Raw genomic sequence first — 20,826 nt, forward strand, 5'->3', positions numbered from 1 at the left:
ACATGCAAAATGCTGGAGGAACTCAGCAGGTCAGGCAGCTTCTATGGAAGTGTTCTTGATTGATTGAGTTTTTTTGATGAGCAATCTCAGGTGACTGATTTCGGTAGAGCTGTGGTTGTTGTCTACATGGATTTTAGGAAGGTGTTTGACAAAGTCCCTCATGGGGGGGGGGGCTCATACTAAATATCAAGATGCATGAGATCAACGGTGAATTGTCTGTTTGGATTTGGAACTGGATTGCCTGTAGAAGACAGGGGGAGGTGGTCGAAGGGACCAAATGGTTGAAGCTGTTGCACCTTGGTTGGTCAAATGTAGAGAAAGTACACTGTTCAGGACAAGGTCCTTAACAGTATTGATGAGGATGTTGAAGCTCAAGGTTCGTAGCTCCCTGAAAGTGGCTACACAGTTCGATGGGGTGGTTAACAAGGCCTACAGGATGCTTGTCTTTATTTTTTGTAGGCACTGATTTCAAAAGTCAGAAAGATATGTGGCAGCTTTATAAATCTCTAGTTAGGCCACATCTGGAGTACTGTGTATGCTATAGGATCGATGCTTAGGCTTAAGAGAGGGTGCAGAATAGGTTTACCAGGATGATGACTCGATTAGAGGGTGTGTGGTGTCACAAGAGGTTGGGCAAACTTGGGTTACTTTCCCTGGAGCATCAGAGGCTGAGGGAAACCTGATAGAGGTTTGGCAGACGATATCATTTTCCCCGGGACGAAGTGTCTAATACCAGAGGCCATGCATTAGAGTAAATTCGAAGGAGATGTGAGGGGAAGTTTTTTGTTTACACAGAGATCGGTGGGTGCCTGGGGAATACGGTGTCTGGGATGGTGTTGGAGGCAAATACATTTGGGAGATTTAAGAGATGTTTGAACTGCTGCTGCTAAGTTAACAAATTTCACGACACACGCCGGTGATAATAAACCTGATTCTGAACTATGCCTCTGTACTCCCTCTGTAATTTGATCCTTAATCTTTATGGATTGGAAATAACATCTCCACTTCACTGAAAATCAACACTGGCGCACCTCAGGGATGTGTGCTTAGCTCACTGCTCTACACTCTCTACACACGACTGTGTGACTGGGCCATTCATAAATTTGCTGATGATACAACCATTGTTGGCAGAATCTCAGTTGGTGACGAGAGGGAGTACAGGAGTGAAGCATATCAGCTGGTTGAGTGGTGTCACAGCAAAAACCTGGCACTCAACGTCAGTAAGACCAAAGAACTGATTGTGGACTTCAGAAAGGGTAAAATGAAGGAACACACACCAGTCTTCAGAGAGGGATCAGAAGTGGAAAGAGTGGGTAATTTTAAGTTCCTTGGTGTCAATATCTCAGAGGATCTAACCTGAACTCAACATATCGATGCAGCTACAAAGAAGGCGAGACAGCGGCTATATTTCATTAGGTGTTTGAGAAGATTTGGTATGCCACTAAGAACACTTGAAAATTTCTACATACATATTGTGGAGAGGATTCTAACTGGTTGCATCACCGTCTGGTATGGGGCGAGGGGGGCTACTGTACAGGATGGAAGTGAGCTGCAGAGAGTCGTAAACTCAGCTTGCTCCATCATGAACACTAGGCTCCATATTATCCAGGACCTCTTCAAGGACCCACGCCTCAAAAAGGTGGCGTCTATCATTCACCTAGGGCATGCCTTGTCTGCATTTCTACCATCAAGCAGGAGGTACAGAAGCCTAAAGGCACGCTCAGTGGATCAAGAACAGCGCCTCCCCCTCTGCCATCCAGTTTCTGAGTGAACACTACCTCACTACTTTTTGATTACTATTTTTGCACCATATTTAATTTGGCTACATATATATAAAACCTGATTCCGAATCCCCTCAACACTGACTCCACAACCTATAGACTCACTTTCAAGGTCTCTACAACTCAGTACTAGTCATGTAATTCAAGATTGTTTAATGTCATTTCCAGTACAAGTGTAAAGGAGAACGTAATAATCGTTACTCTGGAATTGACGCAGGACAAAAACAAACCACAATAAGATAAAGAACACAGAGATAATATAAAAAAAATGAATATAGTCACTTAAGAAAGCTTATGCATGTTTACTGATTGTACTTCTGTAAAATGAGGCCTGGCACAGGAGTGTCTGTACATGAGACATCTGACAGGAAATGATAAAGTAGTGGTGTTTGGGGATGTGGAGGGGTGGGTTAGTGGGTGGAAGTACTGATCAGTCTTACTGTTTAGGGAATGTAGCTACATAGCCTCCTCCTCGATGGGAGTAGGACAAACTTATTTGCTTTTCAAATTATTTGCATGATTTATATTCTGTTGCATACTGGTTGTTTGTCAGTCTTTGCAACTTATAGCTTCTCATCAATTGGATTGCACTTCTTTATATTTGCCTACCAGAAAAACAAATCTCAAGGTAGAATCCACTTTGGTAATAAATTTATCTTGACCTTTGATCTGCAGAAGCGAAAGGAGAGTGGACACAAGAGACCGACGATGCCAGAAGACATAATGGAGTTCAGTCAAGCCCCAAAGCACGGTCTTGCCCAGATGTTCCCTCTACAGATGCTGCCTGACCCACTGAGCTCCTCCAGTACTTTGGTTTTTTTTTAAAACTTTGTTTATTAAAAATTTTACTTTGTGGTTTTGGGATCAGGCTGGAGCCAGACCAAGTTAGAGCTTAGTACAAACAGTTGAAGGCTTCCTCGGACCCTTATTGTAGGGTTAGGAGGCTTGTGTGTCTCAAGGACCCCGAGAGCTATGTTGGCAGGAGCCTGGGGCTTTATGCTTTGGCTCTTGGTAGGGTCACCCCCCCCCCAAGCAGGTCAAAGGGTAGAGGCCAGACTAAAGAGTGGTTCACTTGTCCTCCAGGTCTGGAGGTTCAGCTCAGGGCTAACAACCCTGAATGGTCAAACAAAAACTCATTAGGAAAACAGCAAAACAGCAAAACAGAGAGAGATGGAGCACCTTCATTGCTGCTCTAAATGCCCGGTGGCAGCATAGCAGGAAGTTAATTAAAAACTACAGAGGTATACAGAATTATGAGAGATATAGATAGGGTAAACACAAGGTGTTTTCCTCTGAGGTTGAATCAGAGTAGAACTGGAGGTCATATGTATTTCACATTCACCATAAACTTAAGGGGAACCGGAGGGGAATCTTCTTCACTCAGAGTGGGCTGCAAGTGTGGATTAAACTGCCAACAGAAGTGGTGGATGCAGCTACAATGGGCAGATGGGACAAAGCAGAAAAATGGGTTGGCCTGGACTAGATGGGCCGAAGGACCTGTTTCTTTGCGGTAGTGCTCTGTGACTCCACTTTAAACTGTGGTTTGCAATGACATGAGTTAAGGAAACTGGACAGGACACAAACAGACTAAAGTGGAAGCCAGCGAGGAGGATTTGATAACCGGAAGATTGATGTCAAAACAAAGTGAGATAAATTACGGAAGAGTCATTGAAAGTTGAGCAAAAAAAAAAGAAGCAGGACAGCCCTTCTGTAAACAGTGAGGAATTTGTGGGATAAAGCTTTAGACACCCCCCCATCAGTGAGGCTACGGGATACGGGGTATGTCACACTCCTGTGTTTGTCTCCACTGTGCAAGAGCCCAACCAATCGCCTGCAATAGTCAGAGTGACACTCAAGAGGCTGGAGGAGCTCAGTGTGTCAGGCAACGTATCTGGAGGGGATAAACAGTCGATGTTTCGGGCTGAGACCATTCATCAGGACTGGAAAGGGAAGGGGTGAAAGCCAGGATAAGGTGGTGTGGGGGGGATGGGGGAGGAAAAGTAGCTGACAGGTGATCAGTGAGATCAGGTGAGGCAGGGAGAGGGTGAGTGTCCATCATAGTCACAAACAAAAGCATCGCTGAGTCTTCCGTTATCAAGACCCAGGAAAGCATTGACTGGGGAGAGATGCCAGGTCAGAGGCTAGGTACTTTGCAGTGAACAAATGACTTCCTGACTCCTCTTGGTGAGCTGCCTAACTCTCCCAGATCCAGGGCTCCCAACTTGGAGCCCATGGCATGAAGAAGGTTGGGAACCCGTTCTCTGGATTGTTTTACCTTTCACATAAACTTTAAAACATCAGGTAGCTTCCCTCCCCACCACCCATGACTGGGTTCTGTCTGAGATGATCCTCTGCCCTTCCTCATGAAAGATAGCCGTCTCTGTTCACACTGCAGTTGCAACCCTGAGCTTCCAAACTCATCAATCAGATTCGGACCAAGCTCAAAACAGAAAGTAAATGTTCCGTTTGCAGTCACACCCAGGGACATGCCAGGGGAAACCCCCAAGTGTGGCCATACGCTCCGACATGCCCATGGTCAGATCCTCTGCTCCATTATTACTGGTCTCAATTCAGCTTCATCCAAACTACACATTTACATAATCATGATATGTTTTTCGAAACTAACCACAGTACAGTTCCTGGAACTAGTTTGATAACATCAGAAGCCCAACCCCCTGCACTTTTATCATACCTCTCAGCCAGTTTCTTTCCATGTATATCTGTGTTTGTTTCGATTTCTTTTTATGACAGCTGTCAGTTAGAACCATAGAACATCACAGCACAGAAACAGGCCTTTTGGCCCTTCTTGTCTGTGCCGAACCATTTTTCTGCCTAGTCCCACTGACCTGCACCTGGGCCATATCCCTTCATAAACCTCTCATCCATGTACCTGTCCAAGTTTTTCTTAAATGTTAAAAGTGAGCCCACATTTACAACTTCATCTGGCAGCTCATTCCACACTCCCACCACTCTCTGTGTGAAGAAGCCCCCACTAATGTTCCCTTTAAACTTCTCTCCCTTCACCCTTAACCCATGTCCTCTGGTTTTATTCTCCCCTGGCCTCAGTGGAAAAAGCTTGCTTGCATTCACTCTATCTATACCCATCATAATTTTATATATCTCTATCAAGTCTCCCCTCATTCTCCAACATTCCAAGGAATAAAGTCCTAACCTATTCAACATTTCTCTGTAACTCAGTTTCTCAAGTCCTGGCAACATCCTTGTAAACCTTCTCTGCATTCTTTCAACCTTATTAATATCCTTCCTGTAATTTGGTGACCAAAACTGCACACAATACTCCATTTTTGGCCTCACCAATGCCTTATACAACGTCGTCGTAACATTCCAACTCTTATACTCAATAATTTGGTTTATAAAGGCCAATGTAACAAAAGCTCTCTTTACTACCCTATCTAACTGTGACACCCCTTTTAGGGAATTTTGTATCTGTATTCCCAGATCCCTCTGTTCTACTGCACTCCTCAGTGTCCTACCATTTACCTTGTATTTTCTACCTTGGTTTTTCCTTCCAAAGTGCAATACCTCACACTTGTCTGTAGTAAACTCCATCTGCCATTTTTCAACCCATTTTTCTAGCTGATCCAGATCCCTCTGCAAGCTTTGAAAACCTTTCAGTTTTTCCTGTTGTTCCCTTTGTATTGGGAACTAAGAGCAGGAATGAGAGTTGAAAATGGGACAAGTGATTTTGTCCAGATTAAGAGGGGAAACAGACAGGGTTCTGTTCTCTCGCCTGACCTATTCAATCTTTACAGGGAGTTAACAGTATTCCAAGCACGATAATGGGGGGATACAATCTGAACAACCTCCAACAAGCAGATGGTACAGTCCTGATAGCTAGCTTTAAGAGAATCTCCAAGAATACTAAATAAAGTTGCTGAAGAAAGCCCAAGGAATGGACTGATCACCAACTGCAAGAAACCAAATGTATGGCTATCGCAAAGAAGAAGTAAGAAATTTGAACTGAACGTGGGCAACAAAACAGTCAAGCAAACATGGAAGTTCAATTACTTAGTGAGCACGGTAACATCCAATGGTAGGGCTGACATTGAAATTAGAAGGATTGGGATTGCTAATTGCACATTCGAGTGTTTGAGCAAGATACTAAAGAATATAATTTCTATGGGTATGAAACTCAGGGTGTTGTGGTTCTACGTTCATTCCACACTAACATATAGAAGCAAAATGAATGAAGACTTGAGGCTGCAGGAATACGGTTTTTGAAAAGAATGATCACGGAGGGACAAATGAGGAAGTGTGAAAAGCCAAGATAAGAAGAGAGCTAATTCCACCAATTAGGAAATTTCTGGAACAGGTACTGAGGAAAGAGAAGCTTGAACATCTTGCAGCGTTGGGGAAAATTCATGGAATAATCGGTCAACATGTGACAGTCACGAGTTACATCAAGGCAAAAGTTTTGAGTGGCTTATCAGAACTTCTCAGAATAAAGACAGATTGGAAAACCGTTATTACCAATGTCATGCAACTTGGCAAATAAGGATCTCCAACAAGAGAAAATCTGCAGATGCTGGAAATCCAAGCAACACACCCAAAATGCCAGAGGAACTCAGCAGGCCAGGCAGCATCTAAGGAAAAGAGTACAGTCAATGTTTCGGCCTTCTGAAGGGTCTGAGCCTGAAACGTCCACTCTACTCTTTTCTACCTGGCCTGCTGAGTTCCTCCAGCATTTTGTGTGTGTGGCCTAGCACAAAAGGATGTCAGTGTTTAATAATGATACCAGTTTTTAAAAGGGAATTGTTACCTAAAGCATTTTGGTTTAAGGTAACAATTGACCTCAAACATTGACCCTGTTTCTCTATCCACAAGAGTTGCATAATTTGCAGAGCATTGCCAGAAAAAAGTTTTTAAAATTTTCCAATATCCAAAGTCTTATGATTTTGTTCATTGACACGAAATGGAAGATATGTTTCTTCCCCCACGGATACCTCATTAATTGCTGAATATTTCCAATGTTCTCTTTCGAGTTTTCTTACAAATGAATTATTTTGCTCTATTTGCAGCATAATTGTTAAAAATGCTCCTTAAAAATGCTTAAAAATGCTTTTCATTTTGATCAAAAAACGCTGCAGAGGTTTGTAAAATCTACCAGGTCGATCATGGGCATAAGCTTCCCCATCATTCCCCATACCTTAACAAGGTAGCATCCATCATTAAGGACCCCCACTACCCAGTACATGACTTTTCTCTTTGTTACCATCGGGGAGGAGGTAGAGCATCATGAAGAGGCACACTCAACATTTTAGGAACTGCCTCTTGCCCTCCATCATCAGATTTCTGAATGATCCATGAACTTTACCTCACTATTTTGCTCTCTTTCTGCAATAATATATATACCTTTTATATATTTCTTAAATTTTCTTAAATTTTATGATATATTAGCGACAATAAAGCTGAATCCGGTTCTGTTTCTACAGCTGAATGTTTTCTTCCTTGATTGGAATCAGCAATGCAGAAATTCTGTGGTGTGTGCCACAACAGCTTTGTGTGCTGCGCAACAGGTTTCATCTGAAATCCTGCCTGCCCGCACGGGCCATGGAAGATGGTCAATTACCCTCCATTTCTACACCAAAGTAGGTGATTTGGTGCATTTGCCATAAGTAGTCGGGGGATTGAGTTCAAGAGCCACCAGGTTATGTTGGGGCTCTTTCAAACCCTAGTTAGACAACACTTGGAGTATTGTGATCACCTCCTCATGGGACGGATGTGGAAACTTCAGAGAGGGTGCAAGGGAGAATTATCAGGTACCGCCCACATTAGAGAGCATGTCTTATGAGGATAGGTTGGGTGAGCTGGGGCTTTTTTCTTAGGAACGAAGGACAATGAGATGTGATTTGATAGAGGTGTACAAGATGATAAAAGGCATAGATCGAGTGGACAGCCAAGGATATTTTTTCCCCGCAGGGCAGAAATGGCTGACATGAGGGGGCATGACATTAAGGGGGTGGCAGAACAGAGATACATTTCTACCAAAGGAGGTGTAAGGTGGTCTTTCTCTCCGCTAGCCTGCAGGTCACACTTGGGCAAGGTGTAGCAGCTGCTTAGCACCCCCCCCCCCCCGATCAGGGCCACGTGAAGCTATAGGGAGCAGGTTGCGATGGTCATATAAGCATCTGGTGCATATCCCATGTGCCAGTTATGCAACCACTGATGCCAGGTAGGCAATCTCTGAAGAGTACTGGTAATGGCTGAGGTTCCCCGTCTTGTACAGACACTGCCCAGAAGAAAGCAATGGCAAACCACTTCTGCAGAAGAATTTGTTAAGAACAATCATGTGGACCATGGACTGCCAACGTCATACAACACTGCATATGGTGATGATAATGATAGTGACATGTCAGAATTAGGTACTTCATTTTAATTTGTTTTGTTATTATTTTATTTTGGCTATTGTGGAACATGCTGCCAGGAGTGTGGTAGGGGCAGAAACTTGAGGGATATTTCAGAAACTCATAAGTGTGTGCTTTTACTAAGGTATCCAAACAATGGTAAATGCACAGCTTTTCTGACCTTTCACCAAAGAGAACTGAGGATTCATAACCTGGGTTCTAGAACAAAAGGCAGCCGGCAAATGAGTGAGAGTCCTGCTCCAAGTTGCTTGCCTGATCAGATGTGATGAAGTAGAGTCTCAAGCCTTTGAATAACTGGAGGGGCTGGGTCCTCATTAAATTCCCTACTTGCCCCTCACCACGAATCCTAGACCTTCTGCCTCCATCACCTTCGCAACTAACACCAGGATTCCCAATTCCTCCCCACAGTCCCATCACAACCACGATGGTCTCCCAGCACATCATGTCTCCAGCTCTCATGCAGATTTTCAACTCATCCTGGAGATCCGTGTTCTTGCCTGACAACAGCCAAGGGTGACCGAGAGATGCAAAGCGTCAAAGATGGATATGATCAGGACCGTTATGTGACAGAGCTCTGTGACGTGAACTCATGCACAAAATATGTGTTGCCCCCATTCTATTTTCCAAGTGTACATCAATGTCTTGGCCAAAGTAAGCGACTATATGGAGTGGTAGCCTTCATTAGTGAGGGATTGAGTTGGGGAGCCATGAGGCAATGTTACTGCTCTATAAAACTTTGCTTAGACCACATTCAGGATATTGAATTCAGTTCTGGTTGTCTCATTATAAGAAAGATGTAGAAGCTTTAGGGAGGGTGCAGAGGAGATTCATCAGGATGCTGCCTAGATTGGAGGGCATGTCTTATGCAGAAAGGTTGAGTGAGCTAGGGCTTTTCTTTTTGGAGTGAAGGAATGTGAGAACCAACTTGATAGAGGTGCAGAGGATATAGGATCATAGAGCGAGTGAATAGCCAGAGAGTTTTTTTTTCCGGGTTTGAAATGGGAAATAGGATTGGGCATAATTTTAAGGTGATTGGAGAAAAGCATAGGGGGGTGTCAGAGATAGGTTGTTTTTGTTTAACACAGAGAGTGGTGGGTACATGGAATGCACTGCCAAGGGTGGTGGCAGAGGCAGATACATTAGGGACATTTAATAAACTCTTAGATAGACACATGGATGATAGAAAACTAGATGTTTATGTCAAAAGGAAGGGTTAGATTGATCTTCGAGTAGGTTAAATGATCAGTGCAAAATTAAGGGCCAAAGGGCCTATATTGTGCTGTAATTCAAGGTTTAAAATTCAAAATTCAAGATTGTTCCATATCATTTCTAGTACACAAGTGTAAAGGAGAACAAAACAGTTGTTATTCCAGATGTGAAAAGCACACAAGGATAAAGAACCATATAATAAAAAACATAATAAATATAAATACAAAAGATAGCTTATATGCATAGCTTGATTGTACGTCCATAACATTACGCTAGACACAGGTGCGTCTGTACATGCAGTGACCATCAGAAAATGATAAGGTAGTGGTGTTTGGGGTGCAGAGGTGTTGGCAAGCCTTACTGCTTTGGGAAAGTGACCGAGTCTGGTAGTTCTGTCATGGATGCTAGAGAGCCTCCTCCCAGATCTGAGTGGGACAAACAGTCCATGAGCAGGGTGGGTGGGATCCTTCATGATCTGTGTTCTAAATTATCGTATTACTCTGTGTCATATATACACGGTTGCTGTGACATAATGTTTTTTGTTGTGTTTGTGATAAGGTTACTTACAAAAGAAGGCATTAACTGAGAAGATGATCACCAGAATTATCAATGGTACCACCACGGTACAGATGGTACTACTCTGAAAATGGGCGGGTGTTTTGCATCCTTTACCTGCCAACAGAGAGCATCGTGACAATAAACACACAGTGTATTGTTTGCAATTTACCAGTTAAAAAACCACATGCAAATTCTAACTCTTAGTAAGAGGGTGGCTTCATCTTGGAGCCACTGATAAAATGAGGGATGTAGAATTGAGGGAACATTATGCACTGTGCCCCAATATTGAAGGTAAGGGTTAGAATTGTAAGTCTATTTCTGAGCACAATGTACAAACCATTGCCTCAGTGCCAGAACTTGCCAAGACTACTCTTGGCTGACAGCGAGTGGTGCCCTTCCTGTCAGAGCTTCCCCCTACAGCTGATGTATCATCACCAATGCACACTGGCCTCGGGACAACTGCAGCAGACAGGAGACAGTCTCCCACGTCTCGGCAGACTGTGCTCTTGCTAAGATGCTGCGGAGATGGGTGCAAGGCTCTGTGCCACGCTTTATCCCCGGCAGCTGAATAAGAGGACTCTCTGATCTCCGGGCTGTTCCCGGGGTCGCACGCTGAGGCAGACATCATCTGCCAATGGAGTGGCGTCAGCTCAGTGCTGAGTGCTTTTTGCTCCGCCCGAAACTTACTGTGGTGTTCCAGCACAGCGACATATCCATAAGGGAATGTTGGTGACTGGATGCATTCCCGGGTACCGGAGTACGTGCTGGGGCTCTGTGGGGAAGAACGACAGGATCGGTGTCTTCCACTACTGCACATGGATGGGCTGAGCAGGGTGGAAATGCCCCTCAAACATCAATGTACTGTGTTACCATAAGGGGCCTCGTGAGTGGCAATGGTGTCAGAGTTTAAAAACAAGTGACACAACTGAATGCAATAGTTCTACACTGCATCTTCTTGTGTATGCTTGTATTAATGTGAATAAAGATTTTGAAATATAATGAACTTCAGTCGGGATGTGAAGGGGCTTGAAAATTTTCTTCACTAGATGCACCGTCACAAGGAGCGGCTGAGATGGGGATCATTGCACCTGATAAGAGGAAGATTAACACAGGACTAAGGTGGAAGTCCGGTTGAGCACTGCTGTGCTTTGATTAGTCCAGCAAAGTGTAGCACAGGCGCAGCAAGTTGACCCCCTCCTAGGTGCTGAAATTTGGTTTTAAGGCTTTCCACAGCATCTCTCAGCAGTTTCTCTACTATCTCATGGACTATTACTTTAAGAATTAACCTTATGATCATGGCAACCACCAGTTAACACTCACCGCTTTCCTTTGTTATTTGTGAGATCAGAATTGAAGATGAACAGATGACAATGACTCCACTCAGGGGGCTTACTACATCCAGGGTGACCCTACAAACTGTCGCCAAATAAAACAGAAAGTGTTACAGTATTCTCAACAAATGCACCCAATGCTAAACCAAAACACAAAGCGCAAGAGGAACTCAGCAGGCTAGGCAGCAACTACGGAAGATTTATTATTGTTGTAGCAAGAAGTTTGTCTCGTATACTGTTCATACTGACTGACTCATTGCGCAGTGGATTAGGGAACCGTTCAGTGGTCGTCTAACAGTGGAGTAGAAGCTGTTCTTAAGCTAGGTGGTACATCCTTTCAGGATTTTCTATCTGCTGCCCAGTGGGAGAGGAGAGAAGAGAGGAAGTGCAGGACGTGTCTGGGTTGTTCAATTTGCTGGCTGTCTTACCAAAGCAGTGAGACGTGTAGACAGAGTCCATGGAGGGGAGGCTGGTTTCTGTGATGTGCTCAGCAGTGTGTTTTGCGAGGTCACAGGCAGAGCAGTTGCCATACCAGGTTACGGTGCACCCAGACAGGATGCTTTCTATGGTACTGCGATAACATAATTGGCGAGGGCCGATGGGGACATACCGAGTCTCCAAGTGAGACTTGAATCCAGATGAAGGGTCTTAACCTGAAACGTCAACTACTCATTTCCCTCCACAGATGCTACCTGACCAGTTGAGCTCCTCCAGCACCTTGTGCGTTCTTCTTGATTCCAGCATCTGTAGTCCCTTGTGTCTCAACAACACTAAACTCTCCGTTCCCTCCAGTGCAAGAGGGGGAAGTTGTTTGCTGAGGACAGCAGGTGTTTACTCGATGTTTAGGAGACAGGTGGACGCATAGAAAATGGGAAGAATCTTCTATGGGTTTAAGTAATGACCAAAAAATCCTCTCGTTCTCTGGCCAATTCTCATGGCTTTTTACTTGTTCTGCCAGATACTAGCTAACCCTACTGACCTCCCGGAAGGTACAAAGGATTCTGGACTTTGTTTTCCTGTACACTGCAGTGCAGAAGGTAGGAGCACATCAGAGATTAAATCTGGATGCATTCAACCATTGAATTACCATAAAACAATACAGCACAGTATAGGCTCTTTGGTTGACAGTGTTGTGCTGACGTTTTAACCTTCTCCAACCCTTCCTTGCACACACAGCCCTCCATTTTACTTTCATCATTGTGCCTTTCTAAGAGTCTCTTACTTGTCCCTTATGAATCTGCCTCTGCTACCACTAAAAAGAGCTTCCTCTCTGCTCAAAGTTTGTTTTTGATATCACAACCATCATGGCATTAACACTGAAGGTTACTTTGGGTTTTCTGCATTCGTCATCTAACCTTTGAATTCTGTTTTCAATAGATGTTTTTCTGAATTGCAGACTGAGGCCACTTGGTCTATTGCTCCTTTTCCAAGCTGAAGGTTACTTTGGGTTTTCTGCATTCATCATCTAACCTTTGAATTCTGTTTTCAATAGATGTTTTTCTGAATTGCAGACTGAGGCCACTTGGTCTATTGCTCCTTTTCCAAGCTGAATACATGGTCCTGAGCTACTGGTTAAAAAGATCTCTGCTCTTTATTTGTGGTTCTCCAAGTGGATTTTATCAGTCTTGGTTGATGTGTGCTGACTGAATGACTGTGAAAGTGATCAATTATACATCATTTCTCTCTTCAGTGGCAGGGTCAGAGAGTTACAGCTGAGAAACAGGCCCTTCAGCTCATCTATCAAATCAAAAGACATAGGAGCAGAATTAGGCCATTTGGCCCATCGAGTCTGCTCTCCACCATGCAATCTTGGCTGCTCCTTTTTTCCCTCCTCAACCCCATTTCCCAGCCTTCTCCCCGTAACCTTTGATGCTGTGTGCCATCAAGAACCTATCAATCTCTGCCTTAAATACACCCAACAACCTGACCTCCACAGCTGCATGTGGCAACAAATTCCACAAATTCACCACCCTCCGGCTAAACAAATTTCTCCACATCTCTGTTTTCAATGGATGCCCCTCTATCCTGTGCCCTCTTGTCCTAGACTCTCACACCACAGGAAACATCCTTTCCACAACTACTCTGCCTAGGCAACTCAACATTTGTAAGGTTTCATTGAGATCCACCCTCTCCCCTTATCCTTCTAAATTCCAGCGAGTACAGACCTAGAGTCAGCAAACGTTCAATGTATGATAACCCTTTCTTTCCTAGAATCATCCCTGTAAGTCTCCTCTGGAACGTCTCCAATGCCAGCACATCTTTTCTAAGATGAGGGGCCCAAAACTGTTCACAATACTCAAGGTGAGGCCTCACCAGTGCCTTATAAAGCCTCAGCATCACATCCCTGCTCTTGTATTCTAGACCTCTTGAAATGAATGCCAATATTGCATTTGCCTCCCTCACCACTGACTCAACCTGCAAGTTAACCTTTAGAGTGTACTGCACAAGGACTCCCAATTCCTTTTGCATCACAGATTTTTGGATTTTCTCCGTTTAGAAAATAGTCTGCACATTTATTTCTACTACCAAAGTGCATGACCATGCATTTTCCAACATTATATTTCATTTGCCACTTTCTTACCCATTCTTCTAATCTTTCTAAGTCCTACTGCATCCTACCTGTTTGCTCAATGCCCCTCCACTAATTTTCATATCATCTGCAAACCTGGCAACAAAACCATCTATTTCATCATCTAAATTATTTATATACAGCATAAAAAGAAGTGGTTCCAACACCAACCCCTGCAGAATACCATTAGTCACTGGTAACCAACTAGTCAAGGCTCCTTTTATTCCCACTTGCTGCCTCCTACCAATCAGCCTATGCTCTAACCATGTTAGTAACTTTCCTGTAACTTGTTCTTAATCAGCCTCATGTGTGGCATCTTGTCAAAGGTCTTCTGAATGTCCAAATGTAGTCCACACTGGCCTGATCTTCTGCCTAGTCTCATCTACCTGCACACATCGCTGTACTTATCCAAGCTTCTCTTAAATTCCAAAGGAACCCACATCTGCCATCCCCATTAGCAGCTCGTTCAACACTGAGCGAAGAAATTTCTTCTCAGATGTCCCTTAAATATTTCACCATTCACCCCTAACCAATGAGCTCTGGCTCACATCTCACTCAACCAGAGGGAAATAGCCTGCATGTATTCACCCTATTTATACCCCTCATCATTTTGTCTACCTCTACGGCATTGCCCCTCATTCTCCTGTGCTTTACTTAGATTGTTTGTAAGAGACAAGAATAATTGGGCTTTATCTTGCCTCTTGCAAACAAGCAGAAATATAATTGAGCTCCCTTCAGTGCATGTCAGTTAAACATCAGTCCCAATCATCTCAACAACAAGGAAGATAAATAGCTAGAGGAAGCAAGTTAACTTTCCTGAGAGAAGATTACAGAAAATGTTCATTCTGTTTGAGTAATTGTTGAAGGAAATATTCTCTTGATAAACCAAGCCAGGAATCATTAATGTTTTGGGAGACATACTGATGAAGTCGACAGGGCTAACAGGATTCAATGAGAATGGGTTAAAGCTATAGAGAGCAGTTAGAGAAGTAGAAAAGGATAAAGTCTAAATAAGTAGACTAGGAAGAAATTTAACCTTGGCTTTTAAACATGTTTTTCAAGTTAGAATACACACAAGAGATTCTGCAGATGCTGGAAATCCTGAGGAACACGCACACAAAATGCTGGAGGAACTCCGCAGCATCGATGGAGGGGTATATTCAGTCAATGTTTTAGTCAGAGACCCTTCATCAGGACTGGAAAGGAGGGGGGAAGAAGCCTGATTAAGAAGATGGGCTGCGGGGGGAAGGGTCGTGAGTACAAGCTGCCAGCTGATAGATGAAGCCAGGTGAGGGAGGGGAGAATTGGTTGGATAGAGGAGCGGGGATGAAGTGAGAAGTGGAAAAGGTAAAGGGCTGAAAATGAAGGACTCTGATAGGAGAGGAGAATGGACCGTGCAAAAAAGGAAAGGGGGAGGGGTACTAGAGGGAGGTGATGGGCAAGTGAAGGGAGGAGAAGCGTTAAGAAGGAAGTGAGAATGTGGAATGGAATAAGAGAGAAGGGGAAGGGGAAGGAAGTTAATAGAGTTTAATGAAATTGTTGTTTAAGCCATCATGTTGGAGGTGACCCAGACAGAATATGAGGCTCTTTCAACCTGAGTGTGGCTTCTTTTTCAAAAATCCAATAACTCTTATTTGAACTTACATTTGGATGAGAACATTTCATTGATCCAATTCGTGTCATATTTCTTCATACTACACATCGCCAAAAAGATCAGTATTAGCAGAATGCATAAAATCACCATTATGGTCACTGGGATGTCAGAATATCCTAATAAAAGAACAAGATAAAACTATTTTATACATGAAATTTTAAACTAAAAAGAACACTAAGCATTGCATTAAAGAATAATCAAGAAGCTGAAAATCTGAAATAAAAAAAAATGCCGGAATAAGTGTCGGTCAGGCAGTATCTGCAGAAAGAGAAATCGTTCACATTGCTGTTCGAAGATCCTTTATCGGAACTGAGAAAGAGGAAACCAGTTACTGGAATTTGCAGATAAGGTAGGGGAGGCCAACCAGTGGAACAAAATGAATTTCTGCGATACAATGAAATATTGCAGCCATTAAGTGGGCTATCAAGTTCACAGGTAAGGGAGCACCTACGTGAGTGATGATAAACCTGATTCTGATATGGGTCTCTGTTGTGGACTGAGAGTGGGAAGGGTTCAAGGAGAGGGGAATCATGGTTAGGAAATGGGGAAGGGGGGGAGAGGAGAGGGAGCAGGAAACAGAAGGGTCCTGCGGAAGGGTTTCGGCCTGAAATGTTGATAGTACTCTTTTCCATAGAAGCTGCCCGGCCTGCTGAGTTCCTCCAGCATTTTGTGTGTGTTGCTCAGATTTCCAGCATCTGCAGATTTCCTCTTTTTGTGATTTTAACAGTGTCACTCTGTTTGAGATTCTGTCACTGTGGGAAATATCTTAACATCTTCCTTGACATGCCCAGTTCTTCTACCTGCAAAGAATATATATGCTCTGTCCACAACCGGTAGGAATTCTGGGTGGCCAGCCATTTAAATTCCACTCCCCATTCCCATTCTGACATGTCAGTCCGAGGCCTCCTGTACTGCCATGATGAGGTCACTCTCCGGTTGCAGGAGCAATACACCTTGGGGAGGCACGACAGAGCAGTGGCTAGCACAATGTTTTACCGTACAGGCGACACAGGTTCAGTTCCTGCCACTGCCTGTAAGGAGTCTATACGTTCTACCGGTGACTACATGGGGTTCCTCTGGGTCCTCTGGTTTCCGCCCACAGTCCACGGATGTGCTGGTTGGTAGATTAATCTAATATTCCTTCAGAATGTACTGTGGTCTTAGGGCTCCAGCCCAGGTTATGGTTCAATAATCTTGGTATCAAGGAAATTCGTCCCAACCCATCTGCTTACCACCTCAGTGACATTAAATTTCTCAGATCATCATAGAACCAGTGTACAAGTACCATCACAAAGAGGGCATGGCAGTGTCCCTATACAAGACCAGAAGACCAGAAGACATAGGAGCAGAATTAGGTCATTCAGCCCAACAAATCTGCTTCACCATTCAATCATGGCTGATCCTTTATTCCCTTCCTCAGCCCTTCTCCCTGGCCTTCTCCACATAATCTTTGATGCCATGTCCAATCAGGAACCTATCAATCACCGCCTTAAATACACCCAACGGTCTAGCCTCCACAGCTGCTGTGGCAAAAAATTCCACAAGTTCACCACCCTCAGACTTAAGAAATTTATCTGCATTTCTGTTATGAATAGATGCCTCTCTATCCTAAGGCTGTGTCTGCTTGTCCTAAACTCCCCTACCATTGGGAATGTCCTTTCCACATCTACTCTGTATAGGCCTTTCAACATTAGAAAGATTTCAATGAGACCTCCCATTCATTCTTCTAAATTCCAGCGAGTATAGACCCAGAGCCATCAAACGTACCTCATATGATAACCTTTTCATTCTTAGAATCATCTTTGTGAACCTCTTCTGAACCCTCTCCAATACCAGCACATCTTTTGAAGATGAGGAGCCCAAAACTGTTCACAATACTCAAGGTGAGGCCTCACCAGTGCCTTATAAAGCTTCAGCGTCACATTCCTGCTCTTGTATTCTAAAGTTCTTGAAATAAATTCTAACATTGGCCTTCCTCACCACCGACTCAACCTGAAAGTTACACTTCAAGATTTTCTTGGAACCCTACTTTTTAGAAGTTTGCTCAGATTTGGTTTTGCTCAGATCTAAAACTTTGACAGATTTCTGAAGATGCACAGTGGAGAGAATAATGACCGGTTCCATCAGTAAGGAAACTCCAATTCTCTTTTGTGGAAAAGCCCACAAAAAATTGTAGAATTCAGTCTATCATAACCTCCCCACCACTGAGAACATCTATATGGAGCACTGTCACAGAAAAGCAGCACCATTCAGGCCATGCTCCTGCTATCATCAGGAAGGAGGTAATGGAACTTCAGGAGCTACATCCCCAGGTTCAGGAGCAGTTATTACCTCTTAACCATCAGGTTCGTGAACCAGGGTGGATAACTTCACTCACATCAAACCGAACTGATACTTGAAACTATGGATCCACTTTCAAGGACTTTTGAAGAGTTCGAGGATGTTTGCTATGTCACCAAAGTTTCTACATATATATCGTGGAGAACATTCCAACTGGTATGGGGGTGGATCAAAGCAAGCTGCAGGGAGTTGTAAACTTAGTCAGCTCCATCAAGGGCACTAACCTCCATATTATCCAGGACATCTTCAAGTAGCAGTGCCTCAAAAAGGTGGCATCCATCATTAAGGATCCCACCACCCAGGTAATGCCTTGTTCTCATTGCTACCACCAGGAAGGAGGTACAGAAGCATGAAGGCACATGCTCAGTATTTCAGCAACTGTTTCTTCCCCTCTACCATCCACTTTCTGAACAGACATTGAACCCATGAACACTACTGCCCTATTTTTTTAAATTCTATTTTTGCACTACTTTAACTATTTTATTTATTAGTCAAGATGAGAACCAGTTATTTCCCCCAGGCCATTATATACTAAATCTCTGGCCGCATCATATTCAAAATGTCACAGGTTAAACTGTTCTGTGCCTTTCGATATTTAATATTAATGCACTTCGCTTCTTATTTATGTGTGATTAATCTGTAGATTTTATCCTCACCTTCACAAGTAACCAAGCGATGTGTTTTACACCCTGGCTCAAAGAAACATCTCTTTTCTATACATTATATGTTGTTAAATGCCAATAAACTACACCTGACTAATATATTATACATTCACACACTGTAATTTATAGGTATTTTCTATTATTATGTATTGAATTGTATTACTGCCACAAAGTTGACAAATTTCATGACACAGGCTGGTGATATTAAATCTGATTCTGATGCTCTCAGTATTATTAATAAATTAATTTATTTATTTATTCATTTGTTTATTTTTATATATTTGACCAGTTTGTCTTCAGTGCACATTGGTTGTTTGTCAGTGTTTGTGTGTAACATTGATTTCATTAATTCTATTGCATTCGCTGTTCTACTAATAATGCCCGCATGAAAATAAACCTCAGTAGTAAATGGTGGCATACAAGTATGTTGATAATAAGTTTACTTTGAATTTTCACTTGAAATTAATTCAGTGTTAGTTGTTTCCACATTCAAATATACTTCTTCAGCAGGAAAGAAGTGAAAAGAACTGTATAAACCACATTATTTCTTCATGGTTAACTGTTGGTTATCACCAGCTCTGTCAGCTGTAATTAAAGAGCATATACAAGATAGTAATGTAACCCAAATCCCTGTATAAGTGCTATGAAACATGATCTGATGCAAACACTCCTGAAGGAGATATGAAATCAACTGAAACCATTGCCAAGGGAGCACATTTAAATCAGGAAAGAGAGGGTATGACAAAGGAATTACGTGGTTCAATGTTATGGCAACCAAGGAAAATCCTGTAATGTAACAGTTACAAATGGAAAGTGCAGGATTTTGACCACACTTATCTTCAAAGTAAACTTATTGTCAAAGTGTGTATGTGTCGTACTCTTGTTGGGATTCACAGTAGAACAAAGAAATACCATGGAATCAATGAAAAATTATGCAGAAAGAACGACAAATGGAAAAAGCCATAAGAATTGATACATAGATGGATACATTGAGGGCATGAGTTGGGAAGTACTTGAAAGTTAATCCAAAGGTTGTGGAATCACTTTACTGTTGAAGTGAGTGAAGTTGTCTGTGCTGGTTCAGGAGCCTGGTGGTTGATGGGTAATGACTGTTCCTGACCCAAGGCTCCTGCACCTCCTTCCCAACGGTGGTAGCAAGAAGAGAGCATGGCCTGGTCGGTGGGGGTTCTTGATGACGGATGCTGCCTACTTGTGGCAGGACTCCTTGTAGATGTGCTCCTATACTAAATGCTCACTGTACTATTCTACCTACGAGATTATATAAAAAGTTATCAGCTAAGAGAGAAACAGATGCACATACTGTACCTGCAGTTGCTCCCCAACACAAAATTGCAGCGAAGAGAACGATGAGCGAAAGTGCTCCGGCACAAAGGGGAAATAGCAGCATCAATCTCTGCAAGTGAAGAGCTGGAAAAAATAAGTGTTCCATTTCAACATTACACCTAGGATCATACAACGCTGGCATTCAGAAATTGCTCAGTTATCTGGTCCTGTCTACTTTTTATTGAAAAGCAACATGTTCAACTCTCCCCCATAGACTTTGTCTACGCTTCCCACTGCCTAGTAAGACAGCCAGCATAATTAAGGAGCCATTCTCGCTCCTCCCTCCCCCATTGGGCAGAAGATACAAAAGCCTGAAAGCAGGAACCAGGCACGAGGACAGCTTCTACTTGCTTGCAATAAAACTATTGAATTTTTTACTAGTACATTAAAATGGACTCTTGACTTCACAGTCTACCTCGTTATGATCTTGCAGCTTATTGTTTATCTGTGCTGCAATTTCTTTATAGCTGTTATACTTTATTCTGCATCTGTTACCATTTTACCTTGTGCCACTCTCAATGTATTCTGTAATGATTCAATCTGTATGAACACTGTACCTCATTAATAATAAACCAATTCTGATCGAGAAATTCAAATTGAGAGCCATTTTCAGTTTATTCTTATAAACTTTTTCTATTGATCTAATGCCACTTGAAAGCTGTGATCAAATCTGGTTCTAGCCAGAGGATGAATCTGTGGAATTCATTGCCACAGACTGTTCTGGAGGCCAAGTCTTTGGGTATATTTAAAGCAAAAGTTAGTAATTTCTTGATTGGTAAGGGTGTCAAAGGTTACAGAGAGAAGGCAGAAGAATGGGTTTGATGGGGGAAATAATTCATTCATGAATGAATGGCGGAGAAGACATGATGGGCTGAATGCCCAATTCTACTCCTATGTCTTATGGTCTTAAGCAGGGGTTTCCAACCTGGGGTCCATGGACACCACCCGCCCCTCGGTTAATGGTAGGGGCTCATGGCAAAAAAAGGCTGGGA

General features: G+C 43.0%; 1 protein-coding gene across 1 annotated transcript in view; it reads right to left on the reverse strand.

The window, feature by feature from the left end:
• Positions 1–20,826, reverse strand: part of LOC132394536 (uncharacterized) — a 73,005-nt gene that overhangs the window by 16,314 nt on the left and 35,865 nt on the right. The window contains exons 6-9 of the mRNA XM_059970818.1: positions 19,817–19,918; positions 15,479–15,604; positions 11,255–11,350; positions 9,944–10,048 (exon numbers count right to left, since the gene is read on the reverse strand). Coding sequence (XP_059826801.1) covers positions 9,944–10,048; positions 11,255–11,350; positions 15,479–15,604; positions 19,817–19,918 — 429 coding nt within the window. The remainder of the gene's footprint in view (positions 1–9,943; positions 10,049–11,254; positions 11,351–15,478; positions 15,605–19,816; positions 19,919–20,826) is intronic.

The sequence above is a fragment of the Hypanus sabinus genome, chromosome 5 (genome assembly GCF_030144855.1).
Source record: "Hypanus sabinus isolate sHypSab1 chromosome 5, sHypSab1.hap1, whole genome shotgun sequence".
NCBI lineage: Eukaryota > Metazoa > Chordata > Chondrichthyes > Myliobatiformes > Dasyatidae > Hypanus > Hypanus sabinus.